Genomic DNA, 23,988 nt, shown 5'->3' with positions numbered 1-23,988 from the left:
AACTGCGAGGGAGGTGGGGATGAGGAGTGACTACTAATGGGTATGGTGATGAAAATATTCCAGACTTAATGTTACACAACTTTTTAAAGTAAATATACTAAAAGTCACTGAATTTTACACTATAAAAAGGTGAATTTTATGTATGTGAACTATATCTCAATTTAAAAAAAAAAAATAGACTACAAGAGGATAAGAATTTTTCAGCCTTCCCAGAAATCTGCCTTTTAAAATAAATTTATGTATTTTAGCTTAGTCCAATTTTCTTACATTAACAGTCATCTCCATTCAGTGAGTTTTGGCAACAATCATTTTCTACATATCTTGACATCCCCAATAACGTGCTTGGGTGTTTTGTGCAAAAACAAACAAAGAAAAAACCACCTCTCAGGTCCTATGAGATAACTGATTAGTCATGGGTTTTTGGCATCACGTCAGTTGAGTCACCAAGTGAATGGAAAGGGCATAAAATCTTCAGACCATAAAAAGATTCTTTTCAGTAGAGTATATGAAGCATGCAGCTATGAATACATTCTACCATTCTATTAAGAAAATGGACTGATTCACTTTAAAGTTCTGGTTCTTTGATAGAAGGACACTTGCCATAGAAAATAGAATTCTTTGCTGAAACCGGTTTAGCTCAGTGGATAGAGCGTTGGCCTGCGGACTGAAAGGTCCCAGGTTCAATTCCTGTCAAGGGTATGTACCTTGGTTGTGGGCACATCCCCAGTGGGAGGTGTGCAGGAGGCAGCTGATCGATGTTTCTTTCTCATCGATGTTTCTAACTCTCTATCCCTCTCTCTTCCTCTCTGTAAAAAAATCAATAAAATATATTTTAAAAAAATAGAATTCTGTTCTCAACTTAGTAGTTGATTCAATGACATCATTACTATATTTTTAAAGTAATTAAGACAATTGGAATTTGAAAACCTAAAACACAATATACCATTTAGTTTGCCAAATTCAACATACACCAACACATCTATAGCAGTGGTCATCAACCTTTCACACCTCACGGACCACCAGCGGTCCATCGACCACCAGTTGGCGACTGCTGATCTATGCTGACACAGTGTAAATCTTGGAATTTATTTCTTAAATGTTAACAATAGTATGCATTGTGTTTGCACTAGTAACATGCCTCTTTTGAAAAATCTTAACATTCCATCTCTTTCTAGCCTCTCTCTGATTCCTCTGTTCATCTTCATAGCAAAACTACAGGGGAAAAAAGGTGTGTTCATTTCTTACCCCCAGTTCTCTTGGGCTTTCATCCTTATCACTTCACTGAAATAGTTCTTCCCAAGTCATTGTGACCTACATCCTGCCAAAGCCATCTGTAGCAGAGATTGCTACTGTGTTTCCCCGAAAATAAGACATCCTCCGAAAATAAGACCTAGCACATGGAAAGATAAGACATCCCCTGAAAATAAGACCTAGTGCAACTTTGGAAGAAAAAATTAATATAACTGTCTTATTTTGGGGGAAACAGGGTAGTTACAATAAGCTAGTTCTTTTTTCCTGTGTGGCTTGTTTCTTTTGTGCGATCTCCATTGCTGTTGCGAGTGGTCATGTGACTGAATTCAAGCCACATGGGCACCATTTTCAGTCCTGGTCCATAAAGATCTCCATTCAACAGTCTCTATGTTCCTTTTCCCTTTCATCTAGCTACAATGGAGATGACTTGGGGAGGAGGGCCAGACCACTGACCTCTTCATTACCACTTTTCTTTTTTATATTAGGGGTAGGAAAAACTATTGTGTCTGAGCCATTAGACATCTTGGGGTCTATTTATTATAGCAATTAGCCACCCTAATTAATCCACTACCTCATATGACCTCTCAACAGCATGACTCAACGGCTTATTTCCTTTTGAGATAAACTCTTGAAACTTAGCTTTCCATGATATCAGTGTCCTATTTTGTCTTCCTCAGTTTTCTCTGCTGCTTCCCCTGTACCAGAACCCTAAATGTTGGGAGTATCTGGGGGCTCAGTCCTGAGCTGCTTCTCAGAAATCTCATCTAATCCCGTATACTCTCTTCCTCGGAAATCTCATCTAATCCCATAGCTGCAGCAAAGACCTATGTGGACAACTCATAGCACTGAGCTCTCTTTAGAATTCCCCAGTCATACCATGTGACATTCATTCTTGGATATCTAATTGGCATATGAAACTTAACACATTGCGGACCAGTAGTTTTATTGCTAGCCTTATCCAGGGGCCAGATAAGTTTCTATTGAACCATTACAAAAAAAAAGTTTTACATAAATGTTATAGGCACACTTTAAAATTAAATACCCATTGCATTTTGAAGTTATTACATGTTCTTACAAGCTAATATCTTTTAAAAATATGATATCTTGTAAAACACAGTGTAACGTGAAGCGAAAATTCTTGTGACCCGTCTGTCCGCAATGTGTTAACATGGCTAAAAGAAAACTGTTGATTTTCTCGCCACAATCCACTCCTGCTTTAAATTCCCAGGAATCCCTTGAATATTATCTATTCCTCACATTCAAGATCCAGTCCATAAAAGTCTTATAGGTTTTATATTACAAAATAGATCTTATTAGCTAACCATTTATCACTATCTCTGCTACAGCTCTAATCCAAGCTACTATCACTACTAGCTGACATTTTGACAGACCACTCACTAATTCAGATCACATCACTTCCCTGTTCAGATCCCTACAATCCCAGTAAAATCCAAGAGTAAATATAAAAGTAAAATACAAACTATTGTACAAGGCCACTTTCAAATTAGCTCTTACCTACCTCTTGATATCATCTGCTTACTGTTATGGCCCCACTGCCCTTGAATACAACAAACTTTCTAAACAAAGCGCTTCTCTACATGTCCTTTCTTCTTCTTGGAACATTCTTCCTCCAGGTCTCAGGACTTTTTTCTCTTTTTCTCAGACCTTAAATGTACCTCTTCGTAGAGACCATTCATTAATTACCACCCTCAATAATGTTAAAGAACATCTCCAGTCACTATTACGTTGTCTACCTTTACTAGTTCAACTGATTAGCCATGTGATCTTGGAAAGTAGCTAACCCAACAAGTAATATTCCTTAAAGGATTGTTCTTAGGACTACATGAGTTGTGTTGCCCAGGACTAATCAGAACTAATAGTAAGTACTTGTTTACCTAAGTACTAAAAAAAAACCACCACACATTCCCTGAGAGTAGGCTATGCCATCAGTGCATGGGTGCTGCAGCAAGGGAGCAGGGCTGCTTTCAGCTTTCGGCTTTGAAAGTTAGGTGCAACTTTCTGCAGTCATACCAAATCTAGGTTCATCTGACACCAGCCACCTCCACGATGCACCCGAGGTGCACCAGAGGGGAAGTCTGTGCTGCGCCTGCTCTGACCCCCAAGATTGGTCCCCTGGGCTTGTCTCCAAAAATGGTTGGCTTTGGCCAAAACCGGTTTGGCTCTGCGGACTGATGGGTCCCGGGTTCGATTCCAGTCAAGGGCATGTACATTGGTTGCGGGCACATCCCCAGTGGGGGGTGTGCAGGAGGCAGCTGGTCGATGTTTCTAGCTCTCGCTCTCTCCCTTCCTCTGTAAAATATCAATAAAATATTTTTTAAAAAAATGGCTGGCTTTGACATCAACAAAGCAACTGGTGCTTGGGGATTTATAGTAACTGAACATTCAGAACTGACAGGTCCAGATTGAGGTAGTGCCTCTGCCTCTGCCTTGAACATGAAAGCTTCAAAGAATTGTCGAGACAGAAAGAAGCAAAACATCATTAAACACAGTGGAAATAATCACTTTTGATGAGATTGTCAACATTGCCTGACAGATGCAGCACCGATTTTTAACTAGAGAACTCTCTGAAACCGTTAAAAAGATCCTGGCTGTTGCAATATTGATGGCTGCCTCCCTCATGACATCACATAGATAACATCAGCAGTGGTATAGTGGGATGTTGGGCTGGTTGAGAACCACAAAGGAACATGTTTCACTAATGAGGAGTATTTAGTGACATTATTCCATTAAAGATTAATGGTGAAAATTAAAAGTTACCGGTATGTGTTCAAAAAAATGTTTCAATTAAAGATCATTTGACAACCAAAGAAAGCACACACACACACACACATACACACACATATATAAAACCCTAATATGTAAATAGACTGAATGGTGGAACAACTGAACCGGTTGATATGTGTGCTCATCAGCAAGGGGCACGTGCAGAACATGGTGGGGGAGGGCAGCAGGATGGTGGAGCAGGTGAGCAGGGGTGCCAGACCAAGGCAGGGTGCTGATTATTATTATCAGGCCGAGCCTCTGCTGGTTACTGAAAATTCTTTGCTTCTGTGCACTGTGGTCCTGCCTGGCACTTGAGCCACTGCTTACACCTGATTGCTCAGCACCATCAGTGGGTGCGAGCGGCAGTTGCCAGCCCCAATTGCCCATGAGGGCTTCTCCACTTCCCCGTGTTCCCGAGGGGTGATCAGGGCAGCAGCTGCCTCTCGCACCCACTGATGGCACCAGCCCCAATCACTCCATGCCATCAGTGCATGGGTGCTGCAGCAAGGGAGCAGGGCTGCTTACCGAGGGACCAGGGGTCACAGCAGGAGGGGCTGGGCGGGGGCGTGGAGGATGGGCTGAGACCCACCCCTGCCTCATGACCCACAGTTCAAGGTGCACAAATTCATACACTGGGGCCCTCGTGTGTGTGTGTGTGTGTGTGTGTGTGTGTGTGTGTGTGTGTTTCCCGCTCAATTCAGAGACAGTATTTGACAGCTATTTGATTTCTATTCCAAGTCTCTACTCTCACTCCTTAAGGTTGTGCTTCCTGAATATTATACCTGATTAAGGGATTTAGTCCTAATGCTGGAGGCTATAATTTTAGAATTTTCTAAAATTCACAAAAATGCATTGCACTAAATTTCTGAACTTTAAATAACTCATCCTTGAAAGCAGATTGACACTTTTTGCTAATCCAGTATTCCAAATAATTTCATATTAGTGTGACTTATCCTTTGAGCCTGTCTCTTTGGCGGTAACCTAAGTAATTATACTTGGCTTGCCTAAATGTTAAATCAAATGTAAAGCCACCAGCAGTGATTCATTGTATATTCTCAAATATTTTCAGAAAACTCATTTTAGAGATAAAAAACAAGTATAAAAATAACTTTTATTGGTTACACTGTTTTCAAGTAGAAGTGTCTGCTTTTCATTGATTTCTGTCTTTATGTTAACTATCCAGAACTCGTCATTCTCAATTCCTTTTAAGATACCTCTTACATTCAGCTGCCAAAACAATAAGCTAAACTTATTTCTCTCCAAGTTTTAAACTATTGCAACGGTCTTATCAATTTTCCTGCTTCTATATTTATCCTATCTATCCTCTACAAGGATATCACTGCCATGCTTAATTTTCTTTAATGGCTTGCTATTGCAATTAGAAGAAAATCCAAATTAACTCCTTACCCTGGCAGATTACATGATGTAGTTCCTCTCTCTCCTACCCCACCTCATCATTTTGCCACCCTTTGAGCCAACTCCATCTATCCCAGCCTCTATCATTTCCTTCCAAGGTTTTATTTTACAGTTTGTTTTACATTTGCTGGTCCTGACTACGGTGCTCCTCAGTTCCATTTCAACACTAGAATGGGTGACTGAGGAACAGCTTATCACTTCACTGAAATAGTTCCCAAAAGTCATTATGACCTAATTCCACCACTCAGTTGCTTTTTATTACCTTAACTAGAGGCCTGGTGCACGGATTCGTGCACATTGAAAGCAAATTCATTAGAAGATGGCCAGCGGTGCGAGACTGGGCAAGAAGGGCCAGACACACCCTTGAGCCAACCTCCCATGGTCCCTCTCGGGTTGGCAGCACCTGGGGTGGTGCCAGGGCTCGAAGGGCATCTGCGGAGTGAGTGGGGTCCCTCAGTCTGGCCTGCAAGGATCAGGCAGAAACCGGCAACCTGACATCCCCAAGAGGTCCTGGAGTGCAAGAGGGCACTCTGTAAAGTTGCTGTCATTCGGCAGCTCCTCTGTTGAGTGTCTACCCCTTGGTGGTTAGTGTGCATCATACCTACCAGCCAGTTGACTGGTTGCTTAGCCTTTTATATATATATATTCTCCTTAGCATTTACAACTGATATCTTCATTATCAAATAAATAAGCTCAAGGAGACCAATGGACTTCTTATTCACTCATGTATGCTCAACATCAACAATGCCTGGCACATAGAGGCACTCAACAAACAATAAAAAGTTAAATGGTTTGTCTTCATTAAGACAATGTTTAAGAATATAATGGAAGAAACACACACTTATGCCAAGGTATTTATAGGGCCACCTATGGGTTAGATTGTGGGAGTACAATCTATCACCTGTGTTTTCCTTAGATTTTTACCAAATCTACTTACCATGACTCCAGTATCATAGCTATTGACTGAAATATTGGTGAATCCTTTTATCAGATTTACTTAATTACTGAACTTGCATTTTTATTCTGTAGTCAGACATTTCAAAATAAAATTACCTTACCTCCCCCCCCCCCCCCCCCCAATTGCTCATGGGGTAAAAACTAACCTTAAGGCAAGCAAGACCCTTTTTGGTCCCCCCCCCCCCCCCCCAGCTACCTTCTTAAATATGCACATCACTCTCTCCATAGAGTTAGTCTTTTAGTCTGACAGCAAGGAAACTCATTTATCATTTACCAATAGTACCTAGAGCAATGCTTAGCATGTAGCAGCTCAAAAGTTTGAAACATAGGATAGGTAGACAGTAGAATTGCAATTGAATTGAAAATAGTAACAACTTGCCCAGCTAGTGTGGCTGGTGATGCTCAGTGGCTGAGTATCAACCCATGAACCAGTAGGTCACAATTAGATTCCCGGACAGGGCACATTCCCAAGGATACAGACTCAATTTCCAGTAAGGGGGCATGCAGGAGGCAGCTGATAGATGATTCTCTCATCATTGATGTTTCTACCTCTCTCCCTTCCTTTCTTTAAAATCAATAAAAACATTTTTTTTAAAGTTACCAAAGTGAAAAAAAAGAAGTAAAAAAGTAACAACTTACCCTTGCCAAAGGCCCACCACACCACTGCATTGTTTTAGGTGCTTTATATATTAATATAGTAAATCCTCACAACCACCTACCTTTTTTTCCAAATGAGGAAATAGAAAGAAAGAAGGCTAACCATTGAATGGTGGACTTGTCATTCAAACCCAGGCTATCTTCTAAGCCAGTGGTCGTCAATCAGTGGTCCCTGAACCACTGGTAGTCCGTGAGGTCCGAAAGGTTGGTGACTGCTGTTCTAAGCCCTCCTCTTAACCATTATATTGTTTGAAATCTATTGGATAGATAACATATTGAAGGAAAGATAGTGCGTGGCCAAAATGAAACCATCCAAAGCAAGTTCATGGGGAAAAAGACTGAGCACAGAAGGGACTAGGGAGCAGGGATTATTATGGGATAAGAAAACAGAAGCAGTTGAAATATTAATTTCACAAAAGTGAAAGCAATCCAAGTAGGTAGCCAGCTTTGTCAAAACTCTTTAAGAGATCAAAGACAGAGAGAACAGTTAATTTGGTAATAGAAGGGTAGTTGTCTTTATGTGATTTCTTAATTCTAAACCTCCATTTATGGTATTTTGCCCAGTATTTATTTGGTATTGCTAAAAATTGACTATTTCTGCTCAGCCTCGGTGGCTCAGTGGTTGAGTGTCCACCTGTGAACCAGATCCCAGTTTGATTCTGGTTAGGGCACATGCCAGGCTTACAGGCTCAATTCTTAGTGGGGCACTTTTAAAAGACAGCCAATCAATGATTCTCTCTCATCACTGATGTTTCTCTCTCCTCTACCTCCCCTCTTCCTTTCTCTCTGAAATAAATAAAAAAAATATTTTAAAAAATCAACTATGTCTCATTAACTCTGAAACATGTTATACGTAAGCTATATGCTGCATAAGCAGATTTAAGTCTCTATTTGTTCAAAATAACCAGAAATTTTATTACTTAGGAATTAATTGATCAAAAGTCTACTACTAAATAATTAGAAAATTACTTATGAACACAGAATGAAAAAAAAGGTCAATGGTCTTTATTCATCTGTAGTTAAAATATAAATTATGATAAGCAAGTTTTCCTAATTTAAAGGAACAGCATTAACATCTAGCCACTAAATTTTTGTTCACTTGCTACAAATACTATGTTATTGAGCACAAGTGAAATGAAACACCTTAAGTGGCTAAAATAGTCAAATGTTCTGTTTCATATTAAGTTTCCTGGACCAAACGGTAATTTGCTCCCTCAAATTTGGTTTTTTAATAAGTGGCATATATTCCTTCTAACAAGTGTTTTTTCCACAGCCATAAAATTATGTAAGTCATATATATATATGTAAAAGCCTTACACACACACACACACACACACACACACACACACACACACACACACACATATATATATATATATATATATATATATATATATATATATATATATATATTTAAAAGCCTGAACAACCATTCGACCATTAACTGTGATACCCACTGACCACCAGGGGGCTGATGCTCAAAACGCACAGGCTGTAAACATGGAAGAGACTGATGAATCTCAGAAGGGAGGGGTGAAGGTGGGAAGAGATTAACCAAAGATCTTATATGCATACTAGAGGCCCAGTGCATGGATGTGTGCACTAGTGGGGTCACTCGGGCTGGCCTGTGGAGATCGGGCTGATTCCGTGCCCCGGGCCTCCAACATCCCCTGGATTGTGAGAGAGTGCAGGCCAGGCCGAGAGGCCTCTAGTAACATTATAATTAACATGGAAAGTGAGTTTAATATACATTTATAAAAATCTTGTCTGACTTCAAGAATATTTTAAATAATGGTTATTTTGGTTTCTCTCCAGTATAAACTTGCGAAGTGTGATTTAAGGAATCTTCATTGAATATATCAGGAAGAATTCAATTATGCTATCCCTTTTAATGAAGAAAAAGTCTCAAATTCCAAAATTATAAAGAAGCCTTAGACTCATATGATTAAATGATTATTCCTCCTTTAATATTCTTTTAGAGTTTGACAAATTTGTTTCAATTTCTGAATTGGGTCATGTCCATAGCTTTAGATAGCCTCACTATTCCCATCTCCTTTCTGAGATGTGAGGTAGCAATCCTTTGGAAAACCCAAGATTAATAAAAATAAAAAAATTTAGTAGTCTAATTTAGGTCATTCTCACCTTCCTTATTACTTATTACTCTAAAATTCTTAAACTTGTAAATCTGGGATAGATCTCTTAATAACTGTTAAGGAAAAACATAAAAATACTTTACTTCTTATAGATCCAGTCTCACAAATAGTAAGCAGTTAGTTTTAGAACAACTCATTTTTACTTAGGATGTGTGAAATGCAATTGGGAGAAAACATTTTGGAACACAAACCTATTGATTAAATTAGGGACATAGATAAACGCTGCAGACATCAGTAGTTTATTGTTTGTTTAGTCCAAACACATTCAAATGGAAACCGAAAGAATACTTTCCACCTGAAACAATTAAACTAGATTCTACTAGCATATAATGCTTAACACATTACAGCAATAAAGATGGTAATCCATTGTCTTCTATACCTACTAAAGCAGAGATGGTAAAGCCAATTTGGTTGCAATAGTGTCGTAAGGATAGAATATTACCATCCATTAAAAAAAAAAAAAATTCAGCAAATAACAGTTATGGTAGATGAATATTTTTACTATGGTTCACTGAAAAGGGGACAAAATGTTAAAAGTCCACAGTACTGCAGGTGAACAATCACCATGTAAACTTCTCCATGTGATGTTTTAATGATTTATTCATGGTATGTAAAGACTGAAGCTGAATGGCTCTTTGCTCTAATTTTCTATTACACTTAACATTTGCCATTACTTTTGGTGCCAGAACAGTTTTCATGAGTGGCAGGGCAATATTCTGGATTAGAAATTTCACATATATAAAATGGGAAGAAAGAAAAGAGTAAAGGAAAAATATGCTCTAGAAAAACACTGACAATAAACCACTCATTTAAAAGTAGTTCGAATAAAGGCTTCAAAATTCAAAATTAACTTTCTGGTAAGAACTTCAAGTACTATACATCAGAAAGTGTAAAAAGTGTTTTAAGCAGGAAAAAGAAAAATCCTTAAGCCCCCCCAAATGGCAACTATTAAGATAACTGTGTCCCCAAAACATATGCAATAGTGCAAGACTTTTCCTCAAACATGGAAGACCTCATTCAAAGGAAAAAAAGGAACAGATTTAATTTTACTTATATTGCCCAGTACATGAAAAACAAAATATGTGCATCATTTGCTAATTTACTAAATAGCAAACAGTTTTCATAATTCAAAATCCCTTTGCTACTATGTCAAGTGCATTTTTGTTTTTACCAAGATAGAATGGAGAAGTCTTCCATGCTAACAAGCAGCTTTAAGTGGTCACACTTATTTACCCCACTCCTAGCTTGAAACATCAGAAACTGGAGTGTACCAAATGCTTCAAGCATAAAATTGAACGTCCTTTGCCATACTTGCGGTTTACTGGAACTTGCTAAAAAGACAGACAATAATCCAGCAGCTATAAACTTTGCTCACAGAATTGTTTAGAGATTCATGTAAAAATAAAAGATGTCATCCCAGACTTAAATTCAGAGCCACTTGGGTGCTGACATCAGTTTAAGAATTGTGCAAAATGAATGACAGTTCCCTGCCCCCCAAATAGAAAATGCAAACACTTAAGAGCTGCTGTTCTTTTCTCTGAAAATTGCAGTATCCTCACTTCAGGTTTACTTGCCATTTATGGAATCTGACTGCTTTTAAAATGTCACTAAAAATGTACATCAAGTTGATTGACTTTTCCAAGCACCTCTCAAGTGATCTGCTTCATCATTCACATTCATGTTAAGAGAAAAGTCAACAAGAGACTTACTCAAATAACCGACTTCCTCCTTCCCACTCCCTCCCAAGCACACAAGACTCCCTCCCACAGAGAACACAAAGTTTGTTAACTAAAGAACAAGGTAAATAATATGCTATTCAATTTTACTAATTTTAAAGATACTGCAATTTTTATACACTTCAATGATTTTTCAACATTTTGCAGCTGTTTGGCTTTGCAGCACAGCAATTCATACACTATACTGTACAAAATTACCAGCAAGACTGGAATGATGTATTAATAGAAGGCACCATCATGCTTATTACATTACCAGAGAACAAAAATACAGTAAAGACAATTTTCACTGTACACAGCTTAAAGAAAGGAAAAAGGGGAGGAGGAGTGTGTTGAGCAGCCAGCCATCCCTGTACTGAAGAGGGGCAGGTAGAAAAATCTTAGATATGAAGCTACTAAATCTGGTCTAGTATTCAAGACCATAGCATTTGAAGTTCTGATTTTTGTTATTTAGTTCAAACTAAATGATTTTCTTCTGGAATATACTTGTAGTCTTGTTAAGGTTTATGTGTACACACGCTGGTCACAGCAAGCAGATAAAATGCCCTCATCATTTCACAATCTATTCTCTACTGGAAAAAGGGATGAAAGATTTTTCTCCCCTGTTGCCTCCTGTTGCAGATGTCAATGTTAATGAGTTCAGAGTACCCATTAGTGCATTTTGATGAGTGCATAAAAAGTTTCTGTTGGTTTGTATTTTGGGGGGAGCCAAGAAAAAAGGCAAGATTCTCCAATTGCACTATTTGTGTTTCCAAGATTAGTAGGCAGAAACAGTAACACTTAAAACAAAATGTGCAGCAGAGGATTTTTTTTTTTCTTTTTTTTTTTTACTCAAAGGACCTGAATTCAGTTGGGCATGTCCTCTTAAAAAGTTCATTTTGTTGTAGATAGTTTAAGATATGGTCATTCCTCAGTTCTCAATTCTCCAAGTCTAGATTTATAAATTAACAATGTGAATCCTGTTGTGAAATTGGGGAAATAATGTCCACCTCAATTTAACTCATAACCAAAAGATGCTTTTCACATCAAAGAAATGATCAAAAAGGCTGTGTCACATTCCAAAGCCAAAAAAAAAAAAAATTAACAAGAATGCAAACACGATGAATAATGTACCACTGCCAAGACTTTGCCAACAGTGGGGCTTCAGCGACGCTGTCCTGTGAAGCGGCCTTCCATCTGCCCGGTTCCTCTTCCAGAGCCAAGTTTCTGTGCCATGCCACCTCTTGGAGGAGGTCCTCTTCCATCCCGGTCACGCATCATTCCACCGCTCACTATTCCGCGCGGACCACCCGGACCTCGATCATTGCGCCTGATATCCCTGCGATCATCACCGCCACCTCTGGTTTCTCGCTCTCTTGCAGCTCTCGTTTTTTTCTCTTCCACATTTAAACGCACTTCCCCTCGAAACATTATTGGCTTTAAAAGGTGACAAAAAGATTTACATGGGCAGGTTAGACAGTAATAGTAAAGTATTTCCTTGTATATATAAATAAGAAAACCCTAAGAAACAAATTTAAAATGACCCACACCTCAGACTTTAAAACTAACATTTCTCTATTCTTTGCATAGATCATTTACTTCATAGTGAATAATTTTTAGTTTTAACATTAAAAAAAGATTCTCTATGGTTTAAAAATGTGAGAACGAAGATGGCGGCGTTAGGTAAACACTCCTAAAGTGCTGCTGGGCACAACAAGTAAAAACAAAACAACAACTATAAAACAAATGTCTATCTCCCAAAAACCAAATGAAAGCTGGCTGAGAGGAAGCCCTACATCTAGACCGAAAGAGAAAGAGGAGAATCCAGGGCACAAGCGCTGAAAAACTGAGGTAGGAGGGACAAGGACATGATAGGAGCTGGCGGTGGATCCAGGCTGGCGGAGGGCCGTGATTTCTTCAACCCGAAGAGAGGTAAGCACCCGATCTCTCTGAAATCCAGTTTCTGGGGAGGGGCTAGACTGTCTGCCTTCGGGTCAGAAAGTGAGGCTGGCTTGCTTGCAGAACTGAGATTGTTTACTGTGCTGTGGTGCAAGATGTGGGGAGATGCAGGGATGCCATCCAAGAGGCAGACAGGCAGCCATTGCTGTTGGTCACGCCCCAGCCTAGTGATGCCCGCCCTGAGACTCGGCCCCTCACAACACATCCAAGCTACAAGCAGGGGACTTTGCATATGAATGGCCCTCTCTGGTGCAGTTTAGCAAAATTGCAACCTGGGCAAACAGATCCAAGGAGGACATGTCTGTAGTTCACACTGTAGCTTCTGCAACCCTACTCGCCTCAGACAGTAGCTGAACCTCATTGAGACCCAGAAACCAGAGTTCTAGTACTCAGTTTCAATCCCTCACAACCATAAGTGACACATTTGGGAGACGGACTCAGTGAGCACCAAAGCCCCACTGAAACAAGGTGTGTCTCCAGCGCAGCAGTTCTTCTTTTATAGACACAGCGGATCCTCAGACAATTGGCCTGGAAGCCAATTCCTCTCAGTGTACCAACAGCAATCAAGGCTTAATTACACCAAGACTTTGCACTAAGCCCACAAAGGGATATAGCAAAAGCGACCACCTCAGGTAATTGGGGAAGCTGAGCTACTGACTCCTATAGGTCACCGACCATGCAAAGCCACTCCATCAACACAAGGAGACAGCAGAATGAGGAAACACAGAAGCATGACATGAATGGAAGAGATGGAGGAGAGTAAACTAGTGGACGACACACAGTTCAGAATCACATTTATAAGATTACTCAAGAATCTTCTAAAAACCTTTGAGAAACTTAATGAGACCTCCAAGAAGCTTGGTGAGACCTTCAAGGACCTTAATGAGAATACCAAAAAAAATGGAAAAGGACCAGCCAGAAATTAAGCATACAAAGTCTGAAATAAAGAATATACAGAAACTCAACTATAGACCAATATGCCCCAAGAATCAAACCAAAGAACTGAAATATATGAAAGCAAAAATCATCCAACCAGAGAGGCAAAAAGAAAGAAGAATCCAAAAGTGTGAGGATAGTGTAAGGAACCTCCGGGACGACTTAAAACGTACCAACATCTGGATTTTTGGGGTGCCAAAAGAAAGCGAGCAGAATATTGAAGGCTTAATGGAAGAAATAATGACAGAAAACTGGTAAAAGAAATAGATTTACAAGTTCAGGAAGCTCACAGGACCCCAAACAGGAGGAATCCAAAGAGGAACACTCCAAGACACATCATAATTAAGATGCCAAGAGCAAAAGACAAAGAGAAAATCTTACAAGCAGCAAGAGAAAAACAACTAGTTACCTACAAGGGAGTACCCATACGACTGTCAACTGATTTCTCAACAGAAACTATGCAGGCCAGAAGGGCGTGGCAAGAAATATTCAAAATGATGAACAACAAGAACCTACAACCAAGATTACTCTACCCAGCAAAGCTATCAATTAGAATTGAAGGTCAGATAAAGAGCTTCACAGACAAGAAAAAGTTAAAGGAGTTCATCAACACCAAACCAGGATTACATGAAATGTTGAAAGGTATTCTTTAAGAAGAGGAAGAAGAAGAAAAAGGTAAAGGTAAAAAATTATGAACAATAAAAAAGCATCAAATACATACCTACCAACAAGCAAATCTAAAAATCAAGAGAATAAAAAAAAAATCTGAAGAACAAAATGGACTGGTGAATATAATAGAATCAGGGACATAGAAAGGAATTGGACTAACAATTCACATGGGGAAAAGGGTCTGAGGGGTGTGGGAAGAGACTGGATGAAAGTCTTACATCTATGGATGAAGACAGTGATGGGGGTAAGGGCATGGGGTGGGGTTGGGAATCAGATGGAGGGGAGCTGAGAGGAGGTGGGAGAGGAACACCTGTAATAATCTGAACAATAAAGATTTATTTTAAAAAAATGTACCACATTAATAGTATAAACAACAGAAATAATAAAGTCTTGAATTCTGCCCTTTAAGTCACTTACTTTTGCAATTAAGATTCTCTGAACTGGTTCAGAGTCATCAAAAACCACAAAACCAAAATTTGGAAGCTTTCCGCCAACTCCCTTGGTATTGATGCGAAGTTCCACAACATTCCCAAAACCTGTGAAAACATACATTGCACCAAGGGTTATTATTATTATTTTTTTTAATGACAACGGAGGTACGTGCCCTTGACCAGAATTGAACCTGGGATCCTTCAGTCCACAGGCCAATGCTCTATCCACTGAGCAAAACTGGCTAGGACACCAACGGTTAAATTTTTTAACAGAATACTCTGTGGCCTCAATTGTTCAAGATGAATAACCTTAATCTCCTTGATCCATCTCAAAATAAAAGTTGCAAGTGGCTACATCCAACAACAACTAAAGTACATATTCACTCATATAGGTCATCTAAGACGCCAACAACTAGCTGGACTGTTTGGTAACCCTTTTAACCCTTCAGCATCTTTATTAGACATTTCAAAAGGAAAGGTATCTACATGATTTTAGAAAGACAATGATATTTTCTATTTCTGATTTATATTTGCTAAATTCATCCCACCTCCAAATTTAACACCGATTCATCCTGCTCCTTTTTCTCACCTATAGAGAACCAGGCCATTTAACACTAAGTACAATCACTGAGAAACATCTGATATAGCAATCTTCTCTCTTCTGATAAGTGGTTGGTAACTGGAGATACTTTAATTACTATGGGAAAAGCTCTGTTTTTCTCCTTCTTAATTTCAAGATAAAGCAAAATAAACCACTTACTCATGAAGAACTCTTTCAGTTCATTTTCATCAATATCATGTGGCAAGTTACCAACAAAAAGTTGATGACTGTCTGGATAGCGAATTATTCTACGGTTGTCAGATTCATTCTGTTCTATATCTCCTCTGCCTGAGAAAAGAATAGAGCAGATAAAAAGTTCATAGCATCTTATAAAAACTAGTTCAAAGCAATGAATACAAAAAAATCACTTAATATCAATATTCCTGGCTTAGTTTAGTAAGATAGTGAGTTCCTTGAACAGAGATGAAGTGTCTATTATTAGTAGGTTAATTTGGAAATGTGATATTGAAGTGTAAAGTGAGGGTACTGACTAGACTGCACAAGTCCCTTCTACATCTACTCATCTCATTGATTAAATGAAAGACAAATGTTAGTAGTTCAAGTTTCCCTCCTTAATCAAACTCTTGCCATTACCCAGGAGCCAAATAGATTTCACATAGTGAGTTATATTTGTACTAAATGTGTTTAGTATTTTGAAACACACAAATTACTTAATCTTTGGTAGTATGAAATTATAGCCAAATCAGTAAACTTAATAGTAATACTTCATGTATATATTATGTATGTTAGGGTGTTCATATACATTTATACACACACACATACACACACACACACACATATATATAATATTTGATCCTCCCAGTAACACAAAAAACACAGGCATATAAGAAAGGCATTGCACAAGAAAATTTTGTATAATAATTGAATGGCATAAGAAAATCTCATTAATTTAAGGGGGTATCACCAAAGATCATAAACTCAATCAGTGGCAAAGCTAGAACAAACCCTAGCTTCCATGATTTCTGGTTTAATAACACATCGCTTATATTTTACTTTTGTGAAAAAAATTACACATTATAAATTTGATGTATATTATCTCCCACCTCCTCCCAAAAGCAATCTAAATATACTTATATTATTCAAATAGAGGTGCTACATGTATTAGCTAAAAATGGAAACAAGTAAAAAATCATGACTACTTAAAACCTAAGACAATCAAAATAAGAAGAATCAGGGTGTGCTTATTTGTTTATCTGTGAAGAGATAAGAGTGCTAAGTAAGAAAGTAGGTTACTGGCAGCTCGGTTTCGAATTCTTAGAACCAGTGACAATAACCAAATAATACTTGGCTCAAAATTATTAGTAACTGTCTTCAAAATATATGTCTCTATGGCATGACAACTAATCCTCCCCTAGAAGTTAGTTGTTTTGCACCAGACTGAATTTTAGCAGGTTATTTAAATCTTTAAGCATTTTGAAAATGAAAAAAAATAAAAGAATTTGTGTATAAAACACTACCTGTAGTAAAACAATAAGCATTTTGTTTCTGGGGGGAAAAAACCCACAGAGTTTTTAAGTTCAGTATTTTCCAACTTTTAAAGTACTAAACACTAAATTCTAACAGTTACAGAGGAGGGACTAGCTTACCTGGCCTTGGTCCTCGAGGAGGAAAACCAGGTCGTTCTCTAGGTCGCTGTTCACGCACACGAGGTGGCTGAGACTGAACTTCTGGTTTAGCTTCAACTCTTGGCTAAAATACAAGGTAAAAAAACACATTATAAAATGCAAGGGAAAAAACCCCCACAATTTATAAAGAAAAGAAATACATTCCATATTAGAAATACCAACTAAAGCAATTACCAAATGTCACTAACAGGCATAATGGTAATTTTAAGTTTAGAATGTTTTTACATAGTGTCTAATATATATGAAAAATAATTTTATAAAGATATTCTGTACCAATCTAGGACTGTAGGGTAGGCTTTGTTTTCCTACTCAAGGCCATATAACTCACAATGAGCTATTTTTTTACAACCACATTTTAAAAGTTACATCCACACTGGGAAAGCATAAAAATCACAAAAATGCAAGATGAACCAGCCACTCCAAGTAAACACACATACAAAAGAAAGAGCCATCTTTATTTCAGGAAGACAAGAATATCTGACACATAGTTTCTAATTATCAAGCTTGCTGCCCTTCAAATGTAAGTGCTCAGCAATATCCTCTAAAACTCACCCTCTAAATATGTAAACTTTGAAAATCAATATTTTGATAGTTCAAAATATATAACTTAGCTTATTCTCGCACCTAAAAATATTACTTTTAAGTCAAAATGCACATAAGAAAACAAAATAGAAACATGTATATAGTATCTCAAATAGTCAAAGAAGTCTTAACTTTCTATTGTTCTTCCTTATGAGAAAGGTATGCATTTATTTAAGGACTGATCCCAACAATTTCCCTTAACTGTTTCCTGAGGAATAATTGGGGGGAGGGAGGATAATGGGACATTTAAGATGCCTTCCAAAAGTTTCTGCTAACTGCTGAGTTAAATACACACAATTAAACTATTTTTTTAATTAAATTATTATCTGTGTACATATTTTAACATTGCACCCCCCATACCAATTAAACTATTTTAAAAACAAAATAACATCCACATCTATTACATTTTCTTTTAGTATAATGGCATGTTCAGTATTCCCAACTTCCTCAGGTTATCTACTGCCCAAATATTTGTAGTCCAAGGAAGAGATAAAATATATGGACCTTCAAAGGATGCTGAGAACACTCAACAGTATAAGAAGAACATGTCAAGTCGGGAAGATAGTAATTTCAGTGCTGTCTTTATGGTTGATCATCTCTAAGGACCTCAGTCCCAGCAGTGGCTCAAACTCATCATTTATATAACTGAAGTATTGTAATTTGCAAGGACATTTTTTTTACAAGGACATATTTTGATACAAAAAGTTATGCTTCCTTCACCAATGATAATTTACTGCAAATGCCTTCACCCACTGTAAACACTGTGATTCCTAACAGTTTTTAGCAGATTTGCCTGACTCTTCCCAAATTCTTTTTCTTCCATGTAGATTCTCATTTCCTCCAACAAGATGAATTACATAGTATCTAATATATATAAAAGATGAATTGTTTCCCATATACTAAAATTTTGCTAGTTAAAATTTTTTAACTCTCTCCAGATTTATTCAGTTATTATATGTATTTATTCCTACAAGGACCATATCTTAATTTATTTCTACACCACCCAAAGAACCAAAACAGTGCTGTTAAGACATATATGTTTAGTAACTATTGATTCACTTAAAGTTAAATCACATTTAGTTAGTTCTCTAACCCAAACATGTAGAAGAATGTTCTATGCCTGACCCAAGATACAGCCCTGACACCAATACTATCTAGAGTTGGAATTGAACACTATGAGATATTTTGACCCATGATGTGATGCCTGAAAAAGGTAGTTATCTAGAAATTTCAACTTAAGGGGGCCTGAAGTGCAAATTAACTTGAATATTAGATTGTAAAACAGAATTAAAGTAAATTTGTACTCTTAACAAAATTTTGATGAAGCTAGTGTGTATTACGAATTCATAAAAATAGCAAATGCACATTTTAATTTAAGAATATCAGAAAAACCTAAGACTCATTCAGTCCAAATGTTATCAAAGAATTTGAGGCAACCCGACTGATTCAAATTGTTTTTATAACAGATTACCAAAACAAACCACAATTAGCAAAACAGAAAAGTTCTTTATCCTTTAAGGACTCCAAAGTAACAATTATTTTAAATAATTTTCAACATCTTACAAATAAATCAATTTAGCAACCTTTTAATATATATCTGATGATACCAATACAAGAAGAATGAGATTAAAAAATCTAACAAAATTCTTTTCAAAAATTAGTATTTTAACTAAGCAGGCTGTGTAGTTTTAATACTGTAGGCTCAAGTTTATGATTAAAACTACTTACTCAACTAGATAAAATGGTTAATATGCCACATACTATTTTATTTTAGGGCCTTAAAACTATTTCCATGTAACAAGAAATTGTGTTCACATGACAAATCCCACAAATGAAAGTCAAACGAAATATGAGATAAAAATGAAACCATCAAATCAAGTCAATAACAACAAATAAAAACTGCAACTAATAAACACATCCTTCAATTTAACATAAGCTATTTAGATATAATAATCAATTTCCAGACAAAATCTTTTCACCAAAAAATTAACGCCTACTAATAATATCCTAAGAACTAGATTTAATTCTTCTATTAATTTCCTATGCTAAAACTGTTAAGGAAATAAGTATTACACCAAAGTAACAAAATAAAATTGAAAGGTTTATTAAAATCAAGGGGGAAAATCATGAATCCATTCTAAATATAGCCTAAAGAGATCAGAAATTTATTTTAAAGTTTAAATTATAAACATTTTGTTTTAATAAGGGTGTAGATTGGGAAATACAATCTAGTCTCCTACAATTCAAAAACTAACTTCAAAATTTTAAGGTAATTGTTTTTCCTAGGCAAGAGGCTAGGATATAATGAAATGCAATTTAGACATGCCTTAGTACTCTTCTTCTGAAATGTAAATAGAGATACATTCCCCTTCAAGGGTCTAAAGAAATCTATATAGGTTGGCATAAGTCACAGATGGACTCTGTGCTCATGGCATCCAACTGCATGAATTCAAAGCCTAGCCCAACTATTTATATATCTGTCTCAAGTACTACTCAATTTAAGTAAATGGGAAACAGGAATAATAGTAACTACCCTCACAAAGTGGTTATGAAAATTAGATGAGAATGAATAGAAAATGTTTTGACAATGCTTGGTATAATGAGAATTAGCTATTTTAACTTTTAACTAGCAGTTGTTTTTTTTAATGTAGCCAACTCTCTGAAATGAAGTAGCAATCCAAAGGATTCCAAATGCAAATCTGATAAATCAAGCATTTCAAAGTATATCCAGAAATCACTTATCAGGTCTTCAGATGAGTTGAAAAGTACAACCAATACTTGGTAAATTAATTTTCTTTAAGAGAGAATCCTGATTTGTGATCTGAGGTAACTACTCAACACTTCCTGAATATCTAACTAAGGGGGAAAAAAGGTTATCATGAGGCCCTGTACTGTACCAGATTATGTGTACCAACACCAGAAAGACTGACTCATAATTACTAGCTTTTTGAAACCACAAGATTTCACTATTTAGAGCTTATTAAGAGGTGTATACAAACAGTATATTTTATGTGCACTAACAATTTTAATTAAATTTTCTAGTGGAATGAAGTTTAAGTCAAAATGTAGGTAAAAGAGTAAGACATTCTTTTAAACTGTGCTTATAAATTTAATTTTAAATTAGTTAATTCTAAAGTACACCTATTGTCAATATTTTGAAAGCTCTGAAATGGGTATGATGACCACAAACAAAAAGCAGAATACTGGAATGATTGGTTAAGGTGAACACTACAGTCATAAGTTGGTACAGGCTTCGATTAAATGGTGTGAACCACTTACAAAGAACTTAGGCAGTATAATTTTTTAAAGTATTTTATTATTTTTTTTAAAAACAGTGATTCCTTATAATGCCATACTACTTTGTGCCTTTCCAAATTTCTTCCTTAAAATATGTTTGCTAAATAAAATTTAAAACTTTTTTTTAAAGAACTATTTTGGTTATTTTAAAGAAGCCTTTTAAATGACAATATAATATATATATATGTAAAACCAACTTAATCTGCATTTCACACACCCAAACCCCAAATACCACCTATGCAGATGATGAATGGAGATTTGGCATTTAAAGTGGGTGCACTGACATTTAATACAATTTTTTTTGGTATATTTAATCCATAATTTCTGATTGACTCATTTTAAAAAGTATTAAAAAGATAAGCAATTGGCAATGTAACAAGGATACAATCCAATGTGTTCACAGATTGGTTACCTGTGAGACTGGTGCTTTAACATGGGGTGGAATTCCAGAGGAAGAAACAGTACCACTAGGAGGCAGGTTTTTACTGGTCACTGAAGCCCAGGAGAAAGCCTGCAGGAAATGCAACAAACCTAGACTACTAATCATGGAAAACCACCAACATTCCTATAGGGAAACTTCCAAATATATATTTTCTTTTCACTTCTAAACTACTGTTCTATATTGGAGGACTCCTAAAAGAAAGGCACACACACACATGCCAGTCTATGTGCCAGCTTTCATAATCTCATTATGCAAGATTATTTGATGTTTTTTTTCTGAACTACTAAATAAATCCACAAGCAAGTTCCTATATGCCCTAGGTAGATGAGCAAGTGGCACAAAACCACTAACACATGCTAGAAAAATAAGAGCCTAATAGAACCAATTTCTTTCCCCTTTTAGAGAAAATGGGGTGTGTGATGGTGTTAAGAGGGGAAGGATAGGAAAGAAGAAAGTACTAGCTGGAAACTTTAACAAACATTCACAAATTGAACAAGGAATCACCTCTCACTACCCAAATATACTTTTAACCTTCTACTTTTTCAGAAAGATAAAAGACGTATAGATAGGCTTAAGTGATACATTATGAGTGTCACTCATCTTTCCAAGATAGTTTAATTGGTGTAGAAAGGAAACTGTTCCCATTAAGCCAGAAATAAGAGGTATTCCTTCTTTTAATAGGCCAACTTATTTAAGTTGGGAAATTGTAAGACTCCTTGCATCCGGTGTGTAGAGGATTTATTAGTATAGAATGGAAGAGCAACTCTCAGTTTTTATGCATGGACCCAAATAATTTCATGTAAGGTACTAAACATTGTATAGAGTCAAAGATTAATCTTCAATTTCACTCTGAGGGGTATTTTTTGAGGGGGGAAAGGGGGTGGAAACAATGAGATTTTCTCAAAATTACCAAAAAACCCACAGCTTCTTTCATATGCACAAAAAAGTATAGTTTACTATATGAAACAAATTAACATAATAGAACCAAGATCATGCTTCATTAATGGTATCAAATATAAAAGTGTGAAGTTATAGATTAAAGAGTTCCTTTGATCTAACCTTTGGTGGTTCTTGTGGCAGAGACACAGGTTCAGCAGGAGGAGGAGAAGTAGACTTCTCCTCTAATTCTTCCAAGTTCTTCTCTTCCACTGGTGGCTTCAGCTCTTCAGTCTTTGTTTCAGATTCTGGCTCAGGTTCAGGTTCATGAGAGGATTCTTCCAAAGGCTCCTCTATGCCATTACTACAATAAAATATTTTATTCCTTTTCAGTATGAATAAAATGATCAATTCAAATAAGATAAAATTCAATATCTCTCCAATCTAATGGGAAAAAGTCCAGTAAGAACTAGAAGGCAGAAGGGAATAATACTCTCACGCAACATTTCTCAATCCCACCATTTTAAAACTGGATTACTAAAAATGTTTACTATGGTATCAACTAGAAATAAACCCCCTACTTATAAAATTAAATGCTCATTCCCTAGCCAGTTTGGCTCAGTGGATAGAGCGTCAGCCTGCAGACTGAAGTGTCCTAGGTTCAATTCCAGTCAAGGGCATGTAAAATACCTCGGTTGCAGGCTTCAGAGTGAGTGCAGGAGGCAACCAATCGATGTTTCTCTCACATCGATATTTCTGTCTTTTCTTCTCTCTTCCACTCTCTCTAAAAATCAATGGAAAAAATACCCTTGGGTGAGAAAAAAAAAAATGTTGAAAAGCAAACAGATAAATAATAAAATAATCTAAAAAAATAAAAATGAAATGCTCACTGTATTGTCCTAAGTGATCTGCATTATCAGTAAGTGATCATGGTTTTGGTCCAAACCATGTTCAATTTTTTAATCAATTAAAACAATTATTTCCAAATTTCTTGCAAAGTACTCAAATACTGTCCTAATAGGTATCTTTATAAAAAACTTACTTCCAACAATTCTAGGAATAAAAACCACCTGACATTATAATATAGAACAAATTTAACTTTGCAAGCAATATTCTTACGTCACAGGGTGAGCTTCATAGTATCCACTGTTAGCATTTTCTTGTACAGGTTCTGGAGATGGTTGCCTTTCTTCTTGTTCTTCTACTTCATCTTCCGATTCTGACAACACATAACATACCAAATATTTTTTAAAAGATTTGACTCACAATGTGATATACATATTTTTAATGATTAATGCAATGATATGATAGTAAATAGCAAAAAATTGCCATATTTCTTACAAAAGCATTCATTTGTGATATTCCCTAGTCTCTAAAAAAAATGAAGGGCAAACAAGATAAAGTTTGGTATTTAATCGTATTTAAAAAAAAATCTATTAGTAAGAAAAGGGTAGCAAATGAATTACAAAGCCATAACTCAGTTTCCTTTGTCACATCTATTCAATAGAGCAAATAATATATTTTTAAAATGATGTATATCAACAGAAGACCAATTAAATAATTATGGTATAACTAAAAAATTGCCAGTCAACAAAGATATTAAGTGAAAAATTAAAAGG

At 36.6% G+C, this 23,988-nt stretch overlaps 1 protein-coding gene across 4 annotated transcripts in view; it reads right to left on the bottom strand.

Annotated features, from left to right (window-relative positions):
• Window positions 1-9,436: 9,436 nt before the first annotated feature.
• G3BP2 (G3BP stress granule assembly factor 2) overlaps window positions 9,437-23,988 on the bottom strand; it is an 84,105-nt gene continuing 69,553 nt past the window's right edge. For 2 of the 4 annotated variants that reach the window (XM_084883084.1, XM_084883085.1), the window contains exons 6-12: window positions 23,489-23,588; window positions 22,553-22,733; window positions 21,464-21,562; window positions 17,134-17,236; window positions 15,686-15,814; window positions 14,912-15,030; window positions 9,437-12,367 (exon numbers count right to left, since the gene is read on the bottom strand). In XM_084883084.1, coding sequence (XP_084739210.1) covers window positions 12,095-12,367; window positions 14,912-15,030; window positions 15,686-15,814; window positions 17,134-17,236; window positions 21,464-21,562; window positions 22,553-22,733; window positions 23,489-23,588 — 1,004 coding nt within the window. In that variant the 3' untranslated portion in view covers window positions 9,437-12,094. The remainder of the gene's footprint in view (window positions 12,368-14,911; window positions 15,031-15,685; window positions 15,815-17,133; window positions 17,237-21,463; window positions 21,563-22,552; window positions 22,734-23,488; window positions 23,589-23,988) is intronic. The other 2 variants (XM_084883087.1, XM_084883086.1) reach the window with 1 other exon arrangement.

Source organism: Pipistrellus hanaki, assembly GCF_964339955.1.
Source record: "Pipistrellus hanaki genome assembly, chromosome: 1".
Lineage (NCBI taxonomy): Eukaryota > Metazoa > Chordata > Mammalia > Chiroptera > Vespertilionidae > Pipistrellus > Pipistrellus hanaki.
This window is presented reverse-complemented; position numbering and strand designations above follow the sequence as displayed.